Below are 23,047 nucleotides of genomic sequence, written 5' to 3' on the forward strand. Positions count from 1 at the left end.
TTACATCAGAGATCTGAACTTTAAGTTTGGCTTAACTCACCACAAAAACAACGTCAGAGGGACACGCCAAGCTGAACAAGGTGATATATACTGTACTGTAGGTCTCCCCTCAGATTCAAGAGCCTCTGGATTCTTCAGGACCTCAGAGGACCAGCCCAGAGAGGCCTTGGTGTTCATGAGCATCTCACTTAAGGTAGCAGAGGGGCGAGGAAGTAGAGCTGGGACTCTGGGAGAGGTGGTGGTGAGGGAGAGGAGGCAGCGGAGCAGTGATGATGGAGGAGAGAAATCAGGAGGCAGAGTGTCCCAGAGGAAGGCTGCTCTAAAAACTGAGACGACTGAAGACTCACAGAGACAGAGGAAATGATGCTCAGAAAAAATGTCAGGTGGACAAAGGAGAGGAGATAGAAAGATTTAACTCATTTATAAATAAGACACTTTCAAATGTTTAACTAAGAACAATTTTACAATATTTATTAAAGGTAAAGAAATTATTGAATATATTTTAAATCAGAGCATTTAAAGTAGATAAGGACAAAAATGAAGTTGTAATTCATTCAGAGGTGGTATATTGGATTTTTAATGTGATAAAAATGCTTTAAATTCTTGAGAACCAAATTGCATTAATTTTTTCAAAAAAAGATTCATGCAAATTATTTAGATCTTAATGTATAGAAAAATAATGAAAATGTTAACGTAAAGTTGAGTAAGCTGTATGAAGTTGACCTTCATAAAGGAAGTATGAAGTCCTCTGAAAGGCCAACACAGCGCCATCTAACGCTGACAAAGACGAGAAGCAGAAAACTCTTTCCATTCAGGAGAAACAACACGGATGAGCAGGAGTGAAATGTACTCTTTACTCTGCTGAATTTAAACGTTCATCTCTATTTAAGGACAGATTAGATCATGTGTGTGAGAAAAAGTCAATCAGGAAACATGAATGGAATGTTTTAAAATAATTTATTAGGAATTTTAAAAAGTTTTTTTTTTTTTTTCCACCAAAGGAAAAAACATTACAGGAAAATAAAATCAGAAATGTTACAGTGTTGACAGGATGGTTACTTTTCAGTGAAAACAGCATCAAAGTTTCAACTACCATAGTAGCCTGCAGCAGTGTGAGAGAGAGAGAGAGAGTGTGTATCAAAGTGTAAAACCTGGTGCATTGTGGGTCAGAGTGCTTTGTTTGTTCTTCAGCTAACATTCAAAGGAGAACACATTTATCGTGATCAGCCAGTGCAACATCCTAGAGCTCTTAACATTATTGTTTTGGTCTAAAAATAGCGGCCACATTGCTACAGTCTGTGGCCTCCAGTGGATACACAGTGATGGGATGGAGAGGTGTGTGTAGGGGGGTGACAGGTAAACAAGAGTTAATACGACCCCTCCTTTCTTAAAAACATCCCATTTACTTTGACAAAGATGTTAATGTAAAAACAAAGAAAGTCAAATTAAGATTTCACATTTAAAACTGAGGTATGAAACCCCCCGAGAAAAAAACAAAACAAAAAACAACACATGGCACATTGGAAACCAATGTGGGAAAATAACAAGACGCGCTCATGCAAACATCAACACAACCTGCAGAGTCAATAAATGATTATAATGCAAACTGTGCATGACTGCTCCTGCAAACTACTCCTTCATTTTCCTTCACAAACAATCATCATATATTGAAAATCACAGTTAAAACAAGAATATGACAAAGTAAGAAAACAGCATGTTTTTCTCCTCCTTACAGGAGCTTTTTCCACCCACAAATATCCCCAAAGTAAAGTGTTGTTTTGTTCAGACTCAGCATCTCTTCTGTTTAATTCAAGCAGACTCAGATGACACATCTGTTATAATTGTCTGGAGAAAATCAAAGTATATGGCTGCTCTGACATATAGGATACAGAAATGTTCTTGACCTTCACGTGAAAACCAGGATATGTAACAGTCAAACTTTCCGACACATGAGGATTGATGAAAGAATCAGTCGTACCATTTTTAAAATCCTCCCGCACACAGAAATCAGCCGACCCCTCCCCCAGAAACCAGTCATATTTACAATATCTTACAAAATTGTACAGCTCATGTAGGCCTATTATGAAACTGTGACTAATGACATTATTAGTTTAACAAGTGTTTTTTGTTAAAAAAAAATCCTACCAAGATATACACTTTGTGACACATTTTCAAGAAATAGTATTAATCACAAATGTTTGTTAAAATTCAGTATGAACTACTGACAAATATACAGTTTTCCAGTACAAATTACAGCTCGTGACCTTCAAAAACTCAGATTCTTCTCCTCAGAGGTCAAATGACCCAGTAAAAACAGCCGTAATAGATAAAGAAACAATGCAGCCATCACAAAAAACAGCAAAGTGAAATATAACAGAAGAAAGACCAAAAATACAGTGTGTGTGTGTGTGTGTGTGTGTGCCTGTGTCTGTGTGTGTGTGTGTGTGTGTGCGTGAGTCTGTGTGATGCTTTTACATGTGGTGATAAACCTTTTCACTCCCTGCTTGAATGTTTTCTTCTTTTTTCTCAGGAGGTGGAGTAAAGTGAGGCGTCAGCAGGGAGGGAGTCGGTGAGAGGGGGCTTCATGCTGACGTCAGGCTGGAGGAGGTGAAGGTTCAGCTGAACTGGCAGGAGAGCTGGACCGACTAGATCAGCTACAAAGCAGCTCCAACTCCTCCCAGCTCTGAGTCTACAGCTCTGTGCTGGAGCAAAAAACACCTGGATTATCCACAGGTAATGGAAGTTCAAAAATCTCTTACAGGTTACGTTTCAAATAAATAAAGCTCTCCAGTGAGACAAAGCTACTTACTCTCTCAGTGGTAGCCGTTAGTGAAGGCTGTGGCGATCAAAGGGCCCTGTAGGAGAGAGCAAACAAGTCTCATGTTCAGACTTTGTTCTCAAAATGATGTTTAACTATTCAGTCACTATTCTCTTCTTTAGGAAAAAAAAAACATTCTGCAAAAAGTACAACTGCACACCCTTTGACATAGATTTATAAGCTATGAGCAAGATCGAACATTTTAGATGAAAGTGACAACAAGTTTTTGAGTTTTTCTAACATCAGTATCAAAGTCCGGATTTTTGTCATTTTGGAAAAAAAAAAAAAAGATTATTCACTTTACTGCAGTTCAGACTATCAACACCACTGTCACATCTGACAGGTAAATTTAAAGCTACAGTAAAAGTTGATTAGCTTAGCTTAGCTTAGCTTACCACAAATAATTAAAACATGTGGAAACAGCTGGCCTAGCTCTGTCCAAAGGTATCATCTCTGATTGCTGTTTCACCTGTTTCCAGTCTTTACATTACACTAAAGGCTGGTTCACACGGCAGGATTTTAAAATTATCGGCCGATTTCCCATGATGATCGGGGCCAAAATCGGCGTAATTATCCTGCCGTGTGAACCAGGCTTAAGCTAACAAGCTGTGAACAGACAAAAATAGAAATATTGGGACCAAGAAAGTCCCATGAGAAACTACATTTGACTGAAAAGTCAACAACCCATTTCACTTCATAAACTTGAGTATCATTCAAAAGGGGAAAAACAAAGAGTTACAAATGTCTTGTAATCTTGTTTCATTTCTTTGACATAGATGTTATTTATAAAAATTAATGCAATGTATAAATCGCCTACAGTTTTAAATTACGAGAAGGATCAAAAGACTTTTTATAAAACTAGGGGATCAGTGGAGAAGTTATCTCACCCCCAAACCATGGCTGAATCCAGTGCTCGGGGCGGGGCTCGCAGCGCTGAGGTAACTGCTCACAGCCGACTCCTGACTGGCTGTTCCATAAAGATCTGCCATCGGCCCCGGGCTGCTCGTACCCAAAAATCCAGCTGAGCGAGACGGGGTGGAGCCTAACGGAAAATAATGCCAACAACAAGGTACATTTTTACTGATACAATATGGAGACATCTTGTTTCTTTCATAAAAAAACTAACAAGTGGACTCATGTGAAGTTACATATATATATTTTAGCCAAGATGAAGGACAGTCTGTTCAAGTCAGGTGAATTTATCATGCGATGCCACCCTTATAAATGCTTGTTAACATTTATTCACAACAACATGTATTTAAAGACCACATATATAGTTATAATGTTCATATAGCTCTGTATCTCCACTCAGTTTTGTAGCATCTTTCAGCTCATTGTTTTGGTTGTTAAACTCACTTTAACAGCTCTCATGAATGTAGTTATGAGGCAGACCGCTGTTAGTAAAGAAAATCTTACAAAAAATATGAGAACACCGACAAATGTAAAGTGAGGGAACATAGTTCAGCAGCTGAAGAAATATTTGTAAGTGGCGTGTAAGTGTCCAGAAACACAACTCCATAATGGTTTCTGATGTTTCTCCTTATCTGCCTTATGTGTCAATAAAGACGGGTTTGCAACCGACTTTTCAAATCATCTTCAAAAGATAATAACACAATCATTTGTGAATTCTTGACAGTTTTAATCTGCTGCCTCCAAGTGGCCAGAAATTAACCACTACAGGTTGAATGTCTGAGAAGTTTTTGTTTAAGGCTGCAGACTCTTCGTTTTCTATTTCCTCTCTAATAGTGAGCGTGTAGGATTATAAATTGGATATGTATAACACAGAAAATGCAGAGCACCACATTTTTAAATTACACTGTTTAACTCCATAAGACAGCATCTGAAAATGGTTTGCAATGTAATAAGTAATTTCTGTTGGATTCAGTGTATTACTGTTGTTGTTCCCTTTCATTTTTACAACATCAGATAACAGGCAAATCATTATGACTTTTATTTTATTCTTGGCAATACCATGATGAGAAGAAAACAAGCGTTTTTTTATTGCTCATACCTCTTACGACTGCTGCTGCTGCAGCTGCTGCTGCCATCGGTCCGTATGCGGTGAGAGGAATGGCTGTAGAAAAAATAAGTTAGATTAAATGTCTTCATATGTAAAAACACATAAGAACAAAGTCACAACAACTGAAAGTGTCACTCCAGTGAACTCACTATCTGAACACTTCTGAATCTTTGTGAAGACATTAAAGTATAAATCAAAGATGCCAATAAGACCACTGCTAATGATGCTTTTTCAAAAGAGATCAAACATGAAGTGTTGACGAGATCACTGGAGGGAGCCTTTAAGGTCAACATGAAAATGTTCCTGTCCTCATTACTGTCAGCAATCCTGCCTTCAGACAGAGACCAAGGAGGACTGACAAAAACAAACATGCACACCAAAGATTGATCAGGTGTAAATTTGAAAGTGTTGAAAATGCAGTGTAGCAGACTGACAACATGCTGCTTGTAAAGTCCAGAGGAGGGACTGACTGACCTGTGAGCTCAGGGGGGTGGGGTGAAGTCAGAAGGGGAGTCCTCTCTAAGTGGAACTCTAAAACAGAAACATCAGAGTGCTGTGAGACACACACCACCACCGCCAGCAAGGAGAACACATACACACACACAGACACACACACAGACACACACACACACACACACAGACACACCCTCACGCAGACACACATGCGGGAGGGGCAACACCTCAGGTGAGGAGGAGGAGAGTACATATTGAAACACAAGGTTTGAGGAATGCAAACACAAATAAAAGGATGGAAGAGTATCATATATAGACAATACAATGGTGTTAAATCACTAAAGAATAGCAAGAAATACAACAAATGCTACTATTTCCAGTAAGTCATAAAACTTCAATTCAAGAGTATGCTTTGATTGTAACATTATGTAAAACACTAATTTGGATACACTCCAATAAAACACACTGCATGCTAATATTCACATACACAAGCTTATGACCAAAGTAGATGTATTTCACCTCCTTGATATTTACAAGCAGCCATTTACCCCTCTCAATGATTCACCTGCTTCTATGTAAACATGTTTGTATTTGTGACAGTGTGTCTGTTCATATCACTGGAGCACCGACACTAAAATCTTTTCTTTTGTACGACCACATGACTAGCTGCTGCTCAGGATGTAGAGAAATGTAGCTACGCAGTAATCCAGACTGGAATACAACATTTAGTATATTTTTGTATTTTTTTCTTCTCATCTACCACGAGGTTGAAGTTTTTTTTGTTGAGAGTGAAACATTATTACCTCTATAAAATGAATTGTAGGATAATTTCTACTTCTTACAAAATGTAAATCAGTCTCAACTTTTCTCCTTGTTTAGGGATGATTACCAAATGTTACAATGCTAACTTACAAGAAAACTTCAAAGTATTGATAAATATTGCTAGCAACTGTTCAGAAAATGTTACAATGCCATCAAGTTGAACTACAGTTGAAGCTGTATAGATATTGGTTGATTGTGTATATAAAGCTAGCCTCTAATTCACAACACTAAACTAACTTTGAAATCTTTCTAAAAAGTTTATCACTATTGCTAACCTTTATCTTGCTAGCATAGTCACTGCATGTTATGCTGATGTTAGCAATAACCTACAGGTACTGCTACGCTACAAAAAAAACCCCACAAAGCTGCTAATCCATGCTAGCTCATAAGGAGCTTTAGATTTACACCATCATTTAGAAAACAAGACAACATTGAGATTGTTTCACTTCTCTCACATACTGTCATATAAGCCTATGCTTTGGTTTAGAGCCTTTGAATGTGATAATATAGATTGATATAGTTTATTTAAAAGGGACAATGATAAGACATTGGAAACCAGAGTGTGTGCTGAACAGCTAAACGTTATCTGCAGTCTTCTATGTACGCTGTTTGAATATGGATTAGATATCAAAAGACACAGGGACGATTTCAGGGTTTCACTCCATCAGGTGGGCCACTCTCTCAAGAAATGTCCTTTCACATCCAAAACCATACATGAATAACACTTAACAGTTGCTCTCTAATACGGCTGTGTATTTATCTCTTGGTTAGAATGACAGATCAGGAGCTTAGAGTGAGCTGTGTTTACCAGGGAACTGGTAGGTGTATCCAGGTGTGAGGCCAGCGTAGCTCCGACTGGTGTAGGTGGCAGTCTGGAAGCCTGGATAACCTGTGGATAGTGATGATGATGATGTAGAGTTAGTGAGGCAATTAAAGGAAACACTTGACACAGAGTAACAGGAGTGTGCTGGTGCTGCCCCCTAGCAGTGAATCCTGGTACAGCCTGTCAAACAGGTGGATGATATTCTACACCTGTGGTCTGATTTCTTTACAAGGGCAGCACTGAGAGGCTCCCTGTCTTTGTTTCCTGTTTCACTCTCAGCCGTTCACCTTACACAGAGATTTCCTTTGTTACAACCTGAAGCCTGGGGAAGCGACAAAAACTTTCAGGTGGATAACAATAATTGTAACTGCTATGAGCACCATAAAACTACCTGCAATTAATTGACGATATGTTCAGTTTATTTTAAAGTGTGGTTAAATGTCTCTTCATTTAACCTCCTTTTTATTTAAAGCTCTGAAATACTGAAAGGTGCTATTCTCAGACTGAACAGTAGGTGGTAGTATCAATGTGTTAAGATGAGCTTTAGATTCATGGTCAGTCTGAGAACAATTTAAATGTGTTTAAAAAATTGGCCCCACCGTAAGAGGATGAAAAAATGAAAGGATCTGAATCAATAAAGGGCTCTTCCACTAATTTTCAGCCTGAGATTCAGTTTACCTTTCATGGGAAATTCTACTCAGCCACAGGTCAGACTTTGGGAAAAGTAAAAGGAACAAAAAGATATCTCCCTGGAGACATTGTTAGGATGTAACCAGGGTTATCACACCTTTGGTACAAGACACAATACAGATCTTTTTTGCATAAAGCCAGCTTTACAAACTGTAGGTATGCTATGAGTACAATCAAACATTTTACACGGGTGGATTTAAGACTTACATTTTGGGAAATGAAAGAAACAAGTGCATTCAGAGATTTGGCCTCTGGTCTTTATTTCTAAATGATGAAAGTACCAGGGGAACATATAAGCAGCTCTCTGCAGTGTTAAAAATCTGACAGGTGTTTGGGCGTCATCTAAGATGTACTTCAGCTGATGTTTATCACATGAACAGAGTAATCTACCGACTTCTTTTCTTTTTATTGCTTTTGTTATTTTATTTGATGCATATTCTGTTTGGGTTAGGATTAGGGTAATATGGATACAGGATGTTGTTATTATTATTATTATCCTGCCACACTTGCTACATGTGTGCACCTGTATGATACTTACGTATACTTGTGTTTGAGTTAAGTTAATCATTACAGATTAATTTGGGAAAAAAATCTTTTACAGTCATCATACTACTCAAAGAGAGACGACAGACTCCACCACTAAGCCACAGCTGTTTGCTTTGTGAACAACTTCTAATAAGCAGTGCTTTGCTTTTTTCCACTTTTTGAGCTTGGATATGTGTCGCCCATGGAGCGTCAAGGCAGCAGAATCTTTTGTGTTAAACACACTCATGACCACGTTAACTTGTGCATCCACATCCTTCCTGTATTGATCAGTAAACCTTACCCAGCATACCAATGCCCAGCATGAAGGCATCCATTCCATAGGGCATCACACGAGAGCGCCCCCTTGCTGAGCCGGTGGGGGACATCACCTCCTTGGGCTGAGCTTTCTTACACTCCACCTGTTTCCAGAAAAACAAGCCAAATCAGCACTTGTATTTTTGGTAACATAGTGGTCTTACATAATAGCTCAAGTATCAGGGTCTTCACCATTTTGTTGTTGATCTCATGGAAGTGGATCTCGCAGACTTTTTCAACCACATCCTCATTCTCAAACGTCACAAAACCGAAGCCTGGTGAGGAAACGTTTGTGAGTGGAGAGTTCATACAGTGCGGGTGCATGTAGACAGCAGGCCTTTCTGTGCAGCAGTATAGCTAATAGTCTCCAGTAATCAGTGCTGTAATAGCCGCTTAACACATTTGCCCCCCCGCCCCCCGTTCAATGCTGCTATTCTGCACTCATCCTTTCTTCCCTCCCTTCCTGAAGGCCAGCAGGCCCGGGCAAAGCTGGTAGGCTGTCATAATCGATCAGTCCCAGGGTGGGGAGGAGGTGCTTAAGGAGGCTTTATCCTGATCCAGATTAACGGACTGGCTAATTAGACTAGCCCCGTTCGTCTCCTCCAGATCAGCCCACAGGAAGGAGAGCCGATGGGGGGTAGAGGAGGATCGATAGAAACCGGGGAAGGACTGGAGGAAGAGGAGTAAATCGACAAAGCGGTGTAGGAAATAGATGGGCAGGGAGAGGGGTCAGTCTGTCTCACCTCTGTGTCTGTTGGTGGTCTTGTCGAACATGAGCATGGCATCGTCAACCTGGGGGGACACAAACAACACAGTTTTTTCAGCCAGTTCTCTCTCTCTCTCTCTCTCTCTCTCTCTCACCACGCGGCATATTGCCTGACCTCAGCCCTTCTCAAGTTCTGCAGGGAGGCTCAGCAACAGATGGACAGAGAGGAGGGGGAGAAGGGAGGGGAGGAGACTGGAGACGGACGACAGGTTACAAAGAGGAGGCCGAGGGGGCAAAGATGGGAAAATGTGAGGAAATACTGTACGCCAAGCCCCGGTGGTGTATAAATCTAACTGACATAATGGGTGGCACCAAAAGTTGGAGTCTGCGTCTGCTGCTCAACTGCCCCGGTCACAATCCTTCTTTCAGACAGCCCGTAATCCGCCGCCTCTTTACCCTACAAAGTTTGACATTCCCATGGCAACGGTACAAAAAGTCTTTATAAATGAGCTCAAGCCAACATCAAATATGCCTTTATGAACAGTGGGAGAGTGTGGCAGTGAGACAAAAGGAGCCGCAAAGAGAGAAACTGTTTAGCCGGTCATAGGCAGAAAGGTGAATCCTGTGGGCAGGTGGAGACTCGATGAGAGGGGAGAGCTGATAGTGAGAGGAATAGCGACAGGTGGAGATATTGGTGAAAGAGAGCACAGAGAGTCCTGGAAGAGAGGAGGGGGAAAAAAAAGGGATTGGGTCAAAGTGGAAAGGGAGGAGAAAGGAGAGACAAAAGGAGAGGGAGAACAAAGAGGCCTGGAGGCTTTGTTTGTTGGCACAGTCAGTCATAATTCCTCCTCCTCTTCTCCCTTTGACCTCTCCCTCCGGCCCAGCCTCCCCTTACAAAGCAAAGACACAGGTGTCTATTCTATACACACACACACACGCTCTCTCCCTGCATGTTTATACCCGGGTTGTCACACAGACGTCCAAATAAACATTTGGTAAATTAATCTGTGCTCTCGGTCTATAATAAGTTTGCTGGATAAGGTCCACAGAACAATTTGTCATAGTCGCATACTCACACACTTAGTGCTAGCACATAGTGTGACTGTGTGTGTGTGAGTGTGTGTGTGTGTGTGTGTGAGTGGACCCCCAAGGGCAGTTTGCCTACAGAAAGGTCAGAGGTGAAGAAGGAGTGTCAGTGTGAAAGGGGACCTGTTACTCTGATGCCTCTCAAGTCGTTGCTTCCTGCCAGCCTGACATTTTGCTCACACATGACACATGTTCAAATCTTAATCCCCGACACAACTCTGCAATTTATTCTTTTTTACTTTTTAACTTCTATTCCAGAGGCCTGCTCATAAAAACTCCAGAGATTACCCGCATTTTAAAACAACTGTTGAACACTTTGTGAGCCATGCTTGAGATCTCACGTTGAAAGAGAGAGAGAAAAAAAAACAACTCTAAAACTACATTCAAAACAGAAGATTTTTTTTGCAATCCCAGTAGTTACTAAAATGACACACATGATGTCACCCTGAAGGAAGCGATCAAGACATCACAACAAAACCTTGTTCAAAGCCAGCAAACTGAGTTTATTAAACATCACTGCTCGATATTTCATACACCGGGCTTTTTAATGGCGTACTGTTTGACAATATTCCCTCTTATCCCCGTTTTTCTCCACCTCTCATCTTCCCTGTTATCCCCTGCCCATCCCTCTCCGCGCTCCTTTGTCCTCACCAGCACGGGACACAAAAGGTCCAGTGAGGCAGTCTAATCAGGAACTTCCATGGATGGCTGAAGCCCACATTTCACCGTCCATCCCTCGATATCTCTGTCCGCAAAATTCATCTCCACATTATGATTGAGGAGGGAGCGTGAGGGAAGCTCGAGGCCCAAAGCTGCGGCACGGAAATATAAAGAGCCACGCAGTCGCAAACCAACTAAATCAGGTCTTTGGATGTCTTTCCTTGAAAAGTTTTGAGGCCTTTAGATGCAGTACATCAAGCTGCAATCCGCTGACAAAGTTTATATAGTTCTTTTGTTAAGCCGAATTATTTGGATGTAAATCATCTTAAATCCACGTAACTTTAATCAAACATTAATGAGAGTCCTTTTTTTATTAGAAGACATGTCGAGAGTGTGAACCGTCCAGAAACTTTCATTATGCAGATAAGTTCTGAGCAAACTAACAAAATATTTGCCTAGCTTTGTAGAGGGGCATAATGGCCCTCGTAAACCCCCCCCAACACACACCCCATCTTTGCCCCAGTTCCCCCTCTTCCGCCTCCACAAACCCCCTGAAAACACCCCCTCCCCGATCGGTGCCTTTGTCAGCCCATCAACTATTCTGCACGTCTTTCCACATTTCCAATAAGAAAATACACACACAGAAATGCTTCTTTAAAAAAACAACAAAACAAGTTTATGTGAAATTAAAGTTTGAGTTATAGATTTTCTGTTTCTCTTTTTGAAGCTTTAGCCAACTTGTATTTTTTGTTATTGAACTCTTGAGTTGACCCCCACCTAACACACACACACACACACACACACACACACTCATGCTAACACCCCTGAACACCACCTCATCCCTCCTCCTTCAGAACAAAACCCCCTTACCCGCAGAATTACTTGGGGACAATGGGCAAGCCAGGTCACCACGGTAACGGGCCAGGAGGGGGTTGTGGGTAGGAGCAGCTGTTACATCAGATTAATTCAGATTCTGATAATCCCTCCTCCTTCCTCACCATCACCACACTCGCGACAAAACTTTTCTCCCCCCCCTCGTTCCCCCCCCCTTCCCTCTTCTCGTCCCCTTAACTTCGCCTGCTGCTCTGAAGCCTCGCAGCCTCGTTATTTTTCCCTTCCTTCCCCTCGCCGAGTGTTTTCTCTCCCTCCTTTTCTCGCCCTCCTCCATCTCCTCGCTGTAACCCCTTCACTTCCAGGCGCTCGCTCGACCAGTGAAGTTCTTCTTGGAAAAGAGTTTGCAGTGAATCAGGCTCGGTGGAGCTGGTGGGACGTGGTACTACGTGTTTCGAAGCTGTTGATTTGTTTCTGCACCAACGCCAACTTATGTGAACCAATAGCCGTGAACGAAGTAGTCAGAATCTTATCAGAGATATCTGATAAAGAAGTGTCACACTTTCCCCACAGTGTGGCATTGAAAACAACTTGAGTGCTTTTTTAAAGATCGCTCACCTTTCCGAACTGGTCGAAGTACTGCTTCACATCTTCGATGGTTGTGTTCACTGACAGGCCTCCCACAAAGATCTTCTTGGTTCGAGTCACCAACTGTGCGAGGAGGAAGGAAACGGATGAGCACATTTTTGTACCAGCTGTGTCTGTTAAACAGCCTGAAACTGAATTACACCTCGATATGGTTCTAATTTGTTTATCTTTCTCCCAAAAGATATAGAAAATGTTAGAATAAAAACACACAAGCACAACTTCAACACTTTGAAACAAATGTTTTTCCTGGTATTGTTAGTGTCAAGCGCACTTTCACACCTGTGATTTATTTATTTTTTAAACACAGCTGTAATTTTAACTAAGCTAAAAACAAAACTTGACCAAACAGTAGGAGTTCAAATCATAGATTCTCGGGATAAAACTAGTTGTTAAGTTTGTCACCACTGCCCACCAACACACACAAAATAGTCATTATCCTCCCGGTTAAGGCGCTGTTGGAAAAATCGAAAATCTTTACTTTATTTGGCTGAAGCAAAAACTGTTCAGGTGCTACAGTAAAACTGTGGATATTTGTTTTGCATGTTGTAAAGCAAAAGAAGATGAAAAGGATTGTTGAATCACTGCAGGGCTCCGTGAAAATGGAAAAGCTTGTTTCCTGAGGTAAGAAGGAGAATCACTGAAAAGAGTAATGTCCTCTTCGAAGGCACAATGAAACCCATCTCTAAAGTGAGCTCTCTAAGTGCTTAGGAGAGCACAGCGCCATTTAGACAGCTTTCACTGACCAACAATAATTATGTTCAATTTTAGAAAATGTCTTTTTATAACATCTTGAATTGTTTAAAGAAATCTACTTAAACACTCTGAATAAGGAAAAGCAAATTCACTTAGGCTGTGATTTCCAAAAAGGTCTCCACGTCGTCTCTAATGTTACCTACTGTGGTAACACACCTGGGATGTTTGCACACTCAGATACACACAGTGTGAAATAAAAGGGAAATTCTTAGTTTGCGACGTTTCCATCAACATTTTTGTGACAGGCAAGTAAAGGATCTTATTGACTCTGAAAATCCTCAAATTACTGTGAACAAGATGAATTGTATTAGTAAAGCTGTGATACTGTACTCGAACACACCATCTCAGCATGGCTTTGTGTGGTGTTGTTAGAGGTTTGTGAGTCGATACAAGTTTCTTTACACCCATCAACACTGGACGGGTGCCAAGAGACGCCAGAGATACCTGCTCTGTACCAGCAGGACAGAACGCAAGCTGTGAGCACCTCAACCTGCTTCGATTCTCCAGAGGACACGGAGGTCTCCCTCATTTCTAATGACGTCGTATGAGCACGATCAAACCATCAAAACAACAACAAACACTTGTGATCGAGTCAAACTGTGACGTTAAATATTAGTGCAAAATAAAATCTAAATATTTTTCCCAGGAAATCATGACGAAGTGATGAAGTTTTTTTGTATGCTATTTGAAATAATAAAAATAAATAATGTTAATATATTTTATTTACATTTGAAACAAACTTTAAATAGCTCCTTCTTCTTTTATCCAGCTATGACCTTTTATTAACTTCTTTGTTCGACTATTACATTTCAATAAAAACAATTTTGTCTTTGCATCCCTGGGAACTCTTCTTGAATCTTTCATGTTTTACACGCGGACACATCAAGCGCCTGAGCGACCGGCGACACGACCCACGCCGTTTGTTATGTTTTTGAAAACATATTCTGTTACAATCATTGTTTAAAAAGCACACTCGAATCCGTCTGCACTCACTACCAGCACTGCTGCAGACTTGAGTTAACAATCCTCCTTTTTCCACAATATGTTGTCGTTCATGTGAGAAACAAACCAGCCATGACATATAATACAGGTGTTGAGGTTGTCTTAACAATAGCGAGTGTCTCTGAAGTCGTGAAGGGTTTTTTGTTAACACACGATCACGTAACAGTTCAGGGATGTCAGCGCTGATCGTGTTCATCAGATTACGAGGCATTATCCCCGATAAGAGACTGAAACGTTCAACACACAGCGACCTGCTGCGGGGAGACGCTTTGACTCACCTTGGGCTGAGCTCGGCGGGGGAAAGCAACCTTTGGGTCGATCTGCAAAAATAGAGAAAGAAGGAGGAGACAGTTAATGATGTGTCATGAAGGAGCAACTAGTCAACTTCCCTTTTCTCTCATTAAACTCTCACTTCATTCTTTATTGATTGGCCACTGAACGTCAGATAAATATATGTTGTTATTAAACAATATAACCTGCTTCAGATGGTAGACCAGGTTATCACAGCACATCTGTTGATCTATACAGTCGACTCCACAGAACCAGCCAAGGCCAGTTTTCAATCAACAGCGCTCCAGTCATTTGAAAAACAGCTTTTGTTGCCGCTTTGCAGTTCCTCTCTTGAAAGTCTGCAATAGTATTTAATGAGTTATGTTACAGTGTATGGAGCCCAGTCTATTTTGTCATCGTGCAAGACAACAAGACGCACTTTGTAGATGTTTTATTTTAATGTTTTTTTTTATCATTACTGTTTACATAATGATTTAAAATTACATCATTACATAAATGTTCATTTCTGTTGCTCAGATAACTTTTGCATGAAGCGACGTGACAGTAGTAACATGAGGAAGATTAAATCTTTCCTTTAGTTGGTGATCACAGAGATAGAAAAAAGATTTTTGATTTTTTTTCCTGGATTGTTTTGGTCTTATTTACTCAAAGGTAGTTACACATTAATCAAAAGAAATACTGAAAAAAGCTTTGCCACAAGATACGCCGTAAACATCTCAGTAGGAGCTGTTAACTCGAACTGTTTCGAATGTAGACTTTGATTCGATTTTTGAAATGTTTCTTGAAAGAAATGCCCATGATTAACTTTCAAAATAAGATCTGTTTGATGCATTTTTTACTCGTGAGGAGGCCAAAATCTCAAAAACTGACTCTCCAAATCTGGGCACGGAAATCCAAAGTTCCTGCTCGAGCTAAATATGTGGCTCAGAAGAGTTTCTTTTTTAATCATTTGGAGGAAACAACCCTTTATACAAGCTGATTTTTATTGAACTGACAGTTGTCTGATGTTCACCCTGACGTTTTATCACAAACAAAATGAAGAGAAAACCGATGTGTGTGCGTGTGTGTGTGTGTGTGTGTGTGTGTGTGTTCATGAAGCTGTGCTCAGGTGAAATGCACGGGACCGTCCGACCCCTGCCTCCCTCGTCACCACCGTGTGACATGTGATCTCCTGGAATTTCACACGGGCACTACAATCACAAACACGCCTCACCTCGGCGAGGGGAAGCCCAAGACGGGGGGGGGGGGGGGGTTGTGATAGGAAGGACAGAGCGAGTTGGACCGAGGAAGAGCAGAGGGAAGACGACACAGAGGAAGAGGGAGCTGTCAATCAAACCACACCGACAGCAGATCCACCCACTTTGTGTTTGTTTGTGTTTGTTTGTTTTTGCCTCCCTCAGCTTTTGATGGAGGTGATGCCGACAACAGGGGGGAGCGTGCATCATCCAGTACGCTTTAAGGTTGATCCGGATCGTCCTCTACCCTGCTGCTCCTGATGTTTACACCCAGGAAAAAGAATCAGCTTCACTTCTATCAGCAGATAACCTCCTTTTATGTCAATCTGAGCTCTAAAACTACGACAAAGCAACAGAATTTAAACATTATGGGGCCAAACTGAAGACCGAAGGTTAAGATTTGAGAGAGAACCACACCATGCTTTGAGGATGCAATCATAGACAGGCTGTAAAATTGGAATTTGAGACCTCTATATTAGTCTAAACTGGTCTAAAAGAGCTAAAGAACAACTAGACTACACCACACTGTACTGCAGTTACACTAACAGATAGTGAGACAGCACAGTGCGAAGATTAGTCCGTAACCATGAGAGGGTAGAGTTCAACTACAGTAGAGAGCTAGAGCCTCTGTGGTAAACCACATGCGTTTACCACAGTGAGGCAAACTGTGTTGTTTCTACTCAAATAAAAGTTCACCGCAAGTTCCAAGTTGTTGTTTTTTTTCTTGCTTTTTTTTTTTTTTCTAGAGAGCAGAGTGAGAAGACTAAAGGCTAAGACTGGAGGATCAGATGCAGAATCTCTACTAGTTTAGTTTCTATGGTGGCTAGACTACACTGATAGTCACCTCCGGTCACCAACCCTCCTGATGTCCAACACTCCTGCGCACATTCAAAAACAAACAGACACACACACACACACACACAAACAGAATGAAACACATGGCAGCACACAGAAGCATCCGAGGGGAGGAAATGTGGACATTAAAACAGTAAATGTGGCTGTTTTGCATGAAACGGGTTCCATGTTGATCACAGAGGCGTATTTGAATTTTCCCCCTTCCACGAAAAAATGTCGTTTTGAAAAGGCGGCTTTCACATTTGTCTGCTGTTTCATGGTGCTGAACATAAATCTGAAGTGAAAAAACATCTTGATGCAACAACTCACTTGGCAGACGATCACGGCCAAGGATGCAAACCTACAAGAGTGTGATGTTCAGATACAATGAGAGCGTAGCTGCTTGTAGTGAATGTCGGGAAAATTGACTGACCAGGGCTGAAACTTTTAAAACTAACGATATTAGAACATTCCTGGATTCTGGTATTTTTGATGAAAGTGAAGAAGAAGCTTCAGTTACCAAACTTTCTTTTGTGACAATTAATACTCCACACAGCAGTGAAATGTTTTCACATGAGTCACAAAACCTCAAACGCAGACTTCTTGGGCTCTAGCAGGAACTCCTTTCATTACATTTTTTCTTCAAGCATTATTGTATTTTGGATGCAATAAAACAGGTCTGTTGGTTTCATGATCACCTTTGTTGCTTGTTGAATCTTCAAAGAGCTTTAAGCTCACTTTGCAGAGTTTGATAAAACGCTGCTCTCAGATTTGCTCGCAGGACAGCGAAGGGAAGATCTCCATCAGCGTGATTTCAACCCTACAAGCGTTAAGAGTGTTTGAAACAGCATGAAATGTCTGCAGGGGATTTTTGACTTAAAAACACATTGGAGGACAGGTGCTGTTATTTTAAGGTGTCCCAGGCCTCACCTCTGTGCACTCGGAGCAAGGTAACAAGAAGAAGAAGCTGAGCGTAATTCCAAGAGAGGTTTATGAAATCAGGGCAATCCCCTTTGACCAACTCCATCCCAGCTACGCAACAGTTGGCCGAGCGCGCTGCCAGTCACAGCCTGAGCCGGGAACACACTTAACGCAACGTGCCGATTGGGCTGCACTCGACATCTCTGAGGAACAACTCAAGCTTGTTGACTTCAATCCTATTAGCCAGGAGAGCCGTACTAATCACAGATGGGGTTATCCTCCTCGCCCCCCCCCCTCCCCTTTTCTCTGAGGTCAGCATGGAAATGGTTAATGGGGGCCACGACTCTGCAAAGAGCTGTGTGACTTTGTTGTAAAAACTCTCGGCTCTGCACCTTGGAGCTGTCGTTGAATGGAAACTTTGTCCTACAAAAGGTGCAGTTTGCATCGGGCGTCACTGACTTTACAGATAGGAGGAAGCTGAGAGCGCACCCAGAGGGGCGACTAATACAGCAGCAGTTACATAAATCACATTAAAAGCTGCCTTTCCTACACTGGTCAGAACCTTAACGCATCTGTCCTTTAGCACAATAAGTACCAATAAAGTCCTCCGCAGCAGCAGCACTGTATTTGCTCTTTAGTCTCTCGGCTGTGCAAAGCTGTGTTAATTCCAGTGCCGGAGCGGTTCAGTCGGTCACAGCATGGCACATTCTTTCTGTTGCCACTGGAGAACTTTTTCTCTCTAACAGGATAACCTGTCTGCATGGGAGAGAGTGTGTGTGTGTGTGTGTGTGGGGGGGGTGATGGGGGAGGGTGAGTGGTCTAAAGAGGCCTCTCCTCAACTCACCATCCAACCCCTGTGGATGATCACTGAGCCCTCTCCATGACAAGAAACACTCTCTGAGGCCTGCACAGAACGCCAGTGATGGAGCCAAACATCACCTGAGTGTCGTCCAAGTTAAGAGGGGCAAAAAAAACCTTTCAAAATTAAAAGAAGAGGGTCTTTATCTCTTCTTCAGGGGAAATCCGTATCAATACGTTGCTCAACAGTAGAGGCAACCTTTGGCTAAACTGTCCACATCATGGCCTGTTTCTGCCGTCTTCATTTCTGCTATCTGAGAAATGATTGTAAATGATGTGCATTGTTATTTTCCTTTTATTTTCTGAGACAGAGCCATTCTTCAACTGTTTAAGGGGGGGGGCGGGGGTCACTATGGAAACAAACCCCATGGCGAGTTAGTGGCGTCCAACCATGATGGTGCCACTTGTCATAGCTGACGTGCCTGCAAGTGACACTACAGCAGAGGGGCACTGGGGGAAACCAAGAAAAAACTAAATTTAGTTTGACTCCTCCATCACAGCGCTTCCACCGCTGCTAATTTTGGATTCATAATAATTTATTTTTTTAAATCTCATTTCCTCACAACTTTGTACTTTTTTTTTTTTTCTACCTCTCCATTTCCTTCTTCAGCACTTCTCCTCCAAGGACCCGAGAAGGTGCATTTCTCTGAACACAAAAGGGTAAAAGGAAGAAATAGCCTCCCCTCATTTCAATACAGTGACTAACCCGCAGCCATCACCACTCCCACAGAGGAGGGAGGCGGGGGCAGTGGTCCCTATGGCGACCAACGGGCCACATTGTTCCCAGACCGGCCCACATTCATTACTGACAAAAAGACACACACACACACACTGTAACACAGGCGATTAAAACATTTCAAGTTAGGATCCACACAGGTGAAAGAAGCTGAATGTGCATCACAGAAATCTGAGCGCTTGTCTTCCTGAGTTTTTCTGCTTTTTCACACGTTGATGGTTTCAGGTTGAATTTTCTTCTGCCACACACAAACTTTTTTTTTTTTTTTTTTTTTTTAAACAGATTAATTCTGCTTCTTGGGACAGAAAAGACAAAATGCAGGGGAAAAAAGAGTTTTGGTGTACTCTTAAGAGAGATTAAATCTGAGACGCCGTCGTCAAAGCCACTCTTGTTAGGTTCCCCTTGTTTCAAAGGAAACTGACGCTGGGTAACATTTTCTTGGGCGCAGACAGAGAGTCTACCACTGACACATTTCATGTGTGGTGGCCGACACAGACGCGGTAGAGAAACATCAGCAAAGTGGAACCTTAGCAAACATACTAAAAATGTAGCAATGTTACACCTCTCTCACGGATTATTGGAAAATCCACTAATCAAACACTGAGCAATGGGATTAGCCGCTGGTGGGAAGTAAATACAGAGAACTCACTGTTTTTGAGTCCAACTCGTGCCTGGTTTGGGCCAAAACTTTATCCACGCCTGCCTGATCAACAAAGGTGACAAATCCAAACCCTCTGCAGGCATCAGGGAGAGGGCGAGCGAGCAAGAGAGGAAGAGAGAGAGAGAGAGAGAGAGCGAGAGAGAAAGTATTAATGACACAGAAACTGATGTTGACATGTAATGATACGTTATGAGCAGAGAGGAATCACGGAGGTCAGATAAACTTTCAGCTCCGGCTGGAGGAGCCCGGCTCGCAGATCCCTCACCTCGAGCGCTTAGTAACCGGATCTCGCATCACCATACACTCCTTCACCTCGCCGTACTTGCAGAAGTACTCCTTCAGACCCTCTGGGGAGGAAAACACGAAGACATGACACGTTAGTGGATCAACTATGATGCAAACAGGAAACAGCAACTTTTTAACAGAACGTTTACGAAGGGGTTTGCTTGCAGTCTAACTTTGTCTAACACTGCTGAGATTTCCCGCACCAAAGCTCGTGCATTTTTTTCTACAAAATTTAAGCATAAAATAAATCGGTGTTCAGGGCTTAACAGAAACCTTAAATAATTCCTAGCAATAATAATAATTCTGTCTTAAATTCCTTGTGTTATTTATGAGAGAATAATCAGACTTTGCTCTTTTTAAGAAGCTTTAAAGAATCACTCATTCATCATATGGTAGCTCTGAAAGGCTGCATTCATTCTGGAGCAGGATTCATATTCAAAACATTAAATAAAAGCCAAAACTAATAAACAAAGTGTACGTAAGCAAACAAAAATATTAAGAAATGCAGAAAGATTCCATTTGTTCCTTCTACTCCATGGCAGGAGTTTTAAACACATAGTGGCAATTCTATGAGCATTTTTAAGTGTTGGGGAAAAAAGATTTACCTTGTGTTGTTTGCCAGCTGAGTCCACCTATAAACATTTTACTGTAAAAAAAAAAAAAAAAAAAAAAGAAAGAGAGAGGGAGGGACAGTGAAAATAAAATAAATGAACATTTTGGATTAAATGAGGATGCAGTGAGTTTATGTACTGTTCAAAACTTTTCATTGTGTTTTTTAAGTGAAACTCTGGAGGTAAAGACTGTTTGAGAGTGTATCTGATTTTACATGAAGGCTCTCTGTGTGGAGGTGTGTGTGTGTGTGTGTGTGTGTGTGTGTGTCTGTGATGTTTGTAAGTGTGTCCTGAATACCAGGTCTGTTTCAGAGGTGTGTTTTGTGTATGTGTATGTGTCTGTGCCGTAGTAAATAGGGAGGAAAAGTTTTTTTTTCTTTACCAGGGGTCGTGAGGGGAGTCCGTGCTGGACAGGCTGCTCTGGCTCCCTTCCGTCTCCATTCCGCGTCCTCGTTGTGTGCGTGAGTCTGTGAGGGACTGCTGCGTGTGTCCGAGCCGAGCCGAACCGTGCGGGAGGACAGACGGAGAGTGAGTGAGAGGAGCTGGGCGGGTTTGGCCCGGGGTGACAGAGAAGGGAGCGGGCCAGATGCAGACTGGGACAGACTCCACCTACTCCTCCAATCAGTCAGTCCCCGCTGCTGTCCCTCTCTCATCCTACAGCGGACGCACGCGGGTAGGTGTGACGGCACGAGCTAATAACCACAGCGCTTCCGGGGGAGCCTTTAAAAGTAAAAGTAGGTAAACGTACACCTGAGTGAAATCTTTATAGAGTGTTACTTACTTTACAACTAATCATTACTTAATATATCGGATTAGATTAACAAATGGCAAATAAGAAAAACAACAACTATCTTATGTTTAAATGAAATTAATTAATACATTAATCAATTATTCACATTACTCTTCAGTCCCTAAAATATCACTGACAATGAGCCAATTTATCTTCATTGGAGAAACTTTACCAGTATGTGTCAATACATATTTCCCTTTCCAATCAGTATCACCTATTCTAATATAGAGAAAATACTTGTTTTGCTGCTCAACAAATACACTGATTTGCTTTATTTTATGTTTGTTTCTCTTTGGTCTTGATAGTAATTTAAAGAGCAAATAATGCTCAAAATGTCCTTAAATCGACACATTTTAAGTGAAGCAAAATTGGACTTTTTGAAAAAAAAGGTGTTTAAAAAATGTTCAACAAGTTTAACTGAAGGCATAAAACACAAACCCTTAATTAAAGTTTATACTCATAAGAAATCTTTTCAAATACTTTACCAACCGATTTTCCTCCCCTGAAGTTATGAAAACCCGCATTTTCTTATAGAATAAAGTAATAAAGTATAAACTTATCTTTTAAAAAAAAATTTGCGATGTAAAAAAAAAAAAAGTCTGCACAAATCAGTTGTCTTATGTAAAACTGATTGTGGTAGCCATAGATTTTTATTTTTTTTTTACACTAAGAACAAGTTTGAGATTACATAATTTACATATTAAGCAATACTACAGCTCTCGGAGTTTAAACTTTGACAGACATAACGCCTTTATTATGAAGGTAGAGTCGTCACATTTCCGGTCTCCTTTTCACCTGTTGTGATTCGCTTGACACAATATCCGTCAAAGTTTTGATAAAGCGTTAACTGGTTGAATATACAGAGCTAATAACAACTAACATTTTATGGTGCCGTAACTGATTTACAGAAATAATTGTTACAGACACAACTTGATGTTTAAAGGATTACAATAAAAACCTGGACAGGAAATTAATTGAAGAGATGTTTTTATTCAATCTAAAGATAAGGAAATACTGTACTTTAAAGAGTGTTCATTGAGAAATAGGAAGAAGAATTGATTATCTTTTGTGGTCAAAAGAAACAAAATAAATCAAATATTGTGTGTTTTGTTTATGTTGAGTCAACATGAATCTAATGTTACTCATGCTCATTGTTTTAGGTTCTGAGGTTCTTTAAAAGTGAGCTTGTGGTTTATAAAAAAGTATTTTGTGTTTTTATCCCTGTTGTGTCACTCATACCTACTTATCAGTCAACAATAATGTGATGTGTATCTTTATTCTGGGTTTAAAACAGAATATAAAAGTCAGCCCTAATACACCTTCCACATTTCCAACCAGCTTAATGCATTTTGTTAAAACAGGAGATTTGTGTGCTCATTCATTGCCCAGGGTTTAAGCATTTAATTAGTGCATAAGCTAGCTCGGGCTAATCTTCTCAACACTGACTCAACATGTGACCAGCTAACCAATGGGACGGCCAATCAATAGCTTAAGCCATTCAAAGACAATGACAGCTTTGACTTACAGTGGGTGTAAAGTGGATGCTGTCCTGCCAGAGGCTCGGACTCAAAGTTTGGACCATGATGTCTGATGTTTGTTTGTTTGAGTAAACACACACTGTTGCACTCTTTAAGCTTATTGTGTGTAGTGCAGGGTTCTGAAGCACAGATTTG

At 41.2% G+C, this 23,047-nt stretch overlaps 1 protein-coding gene across 3 annotated transcripts; it reads right to left on the reverse strand.

Moving 5' to 3' along the window:
• Nucleotides 1-938: 938 nt before the first annotated feature.
• On the reverse strand, nt 939-21,217 carry msi1b (musashi RNA binding protein 1b). 3 transcript variants are annotated; one of them, XM_079343852.1, is made up of 15 exons: nt 20,967-21,217; nt 20,579-20,619; nt 19,954-20,035; nt 19,677-19,761; nt 14,431-14,472; nt 12,368-12,460; nt 9,210-9,258; nt 8,659-8,741; nt 8,453-8,570; nt 6,922-7,002; nt 5,313-5,369; nt 4,830-4,892; nt 3,706-3,860; nt 2,810-2,855; nt 939-2,702 (listed from the first exon to the last, which is right to left on the reverse strand). In XM_079343852.1, the coding sequence occupies exons 1-14, from the start codon at nt 21,023-21,025 to the stop codon at nt 2,814-2,816; spliced, it is 1,050 nt and encodes a 349-aa protein (XP_079199978.1). In that variant the 5' UTR covers nt 21,026-21,217; the 3' UTR covers nt 939-2,702; nt 2,810-2,813. The 3 variants fall into 3 exon arrangements, with proteins under 3 accessions (XP_079199978.1, XP_079199979.1, XP_079199980.1); XM_079343853.1 differs by having other exon boundaries at nt 939-2,697; nt 20,967-21,127; XM_079343854.1 differs by lacking the exon at nt 5,313-5,369.
• Between the last annotated feature and the right edge of the window lie 1,830 nt (nt 21,218-23,047).

This window comes from Symphodus melops, assembly GCF_947650265.1.
Source record: "Symphodus melops genome assembly, chromosome: 1".
Classification (NCBI taxonomy): Eukaryota; Metazoa; Chordata; class Actinopteri; order Labriformes; family Labridae; genus Symphodus; species Symphodus melops.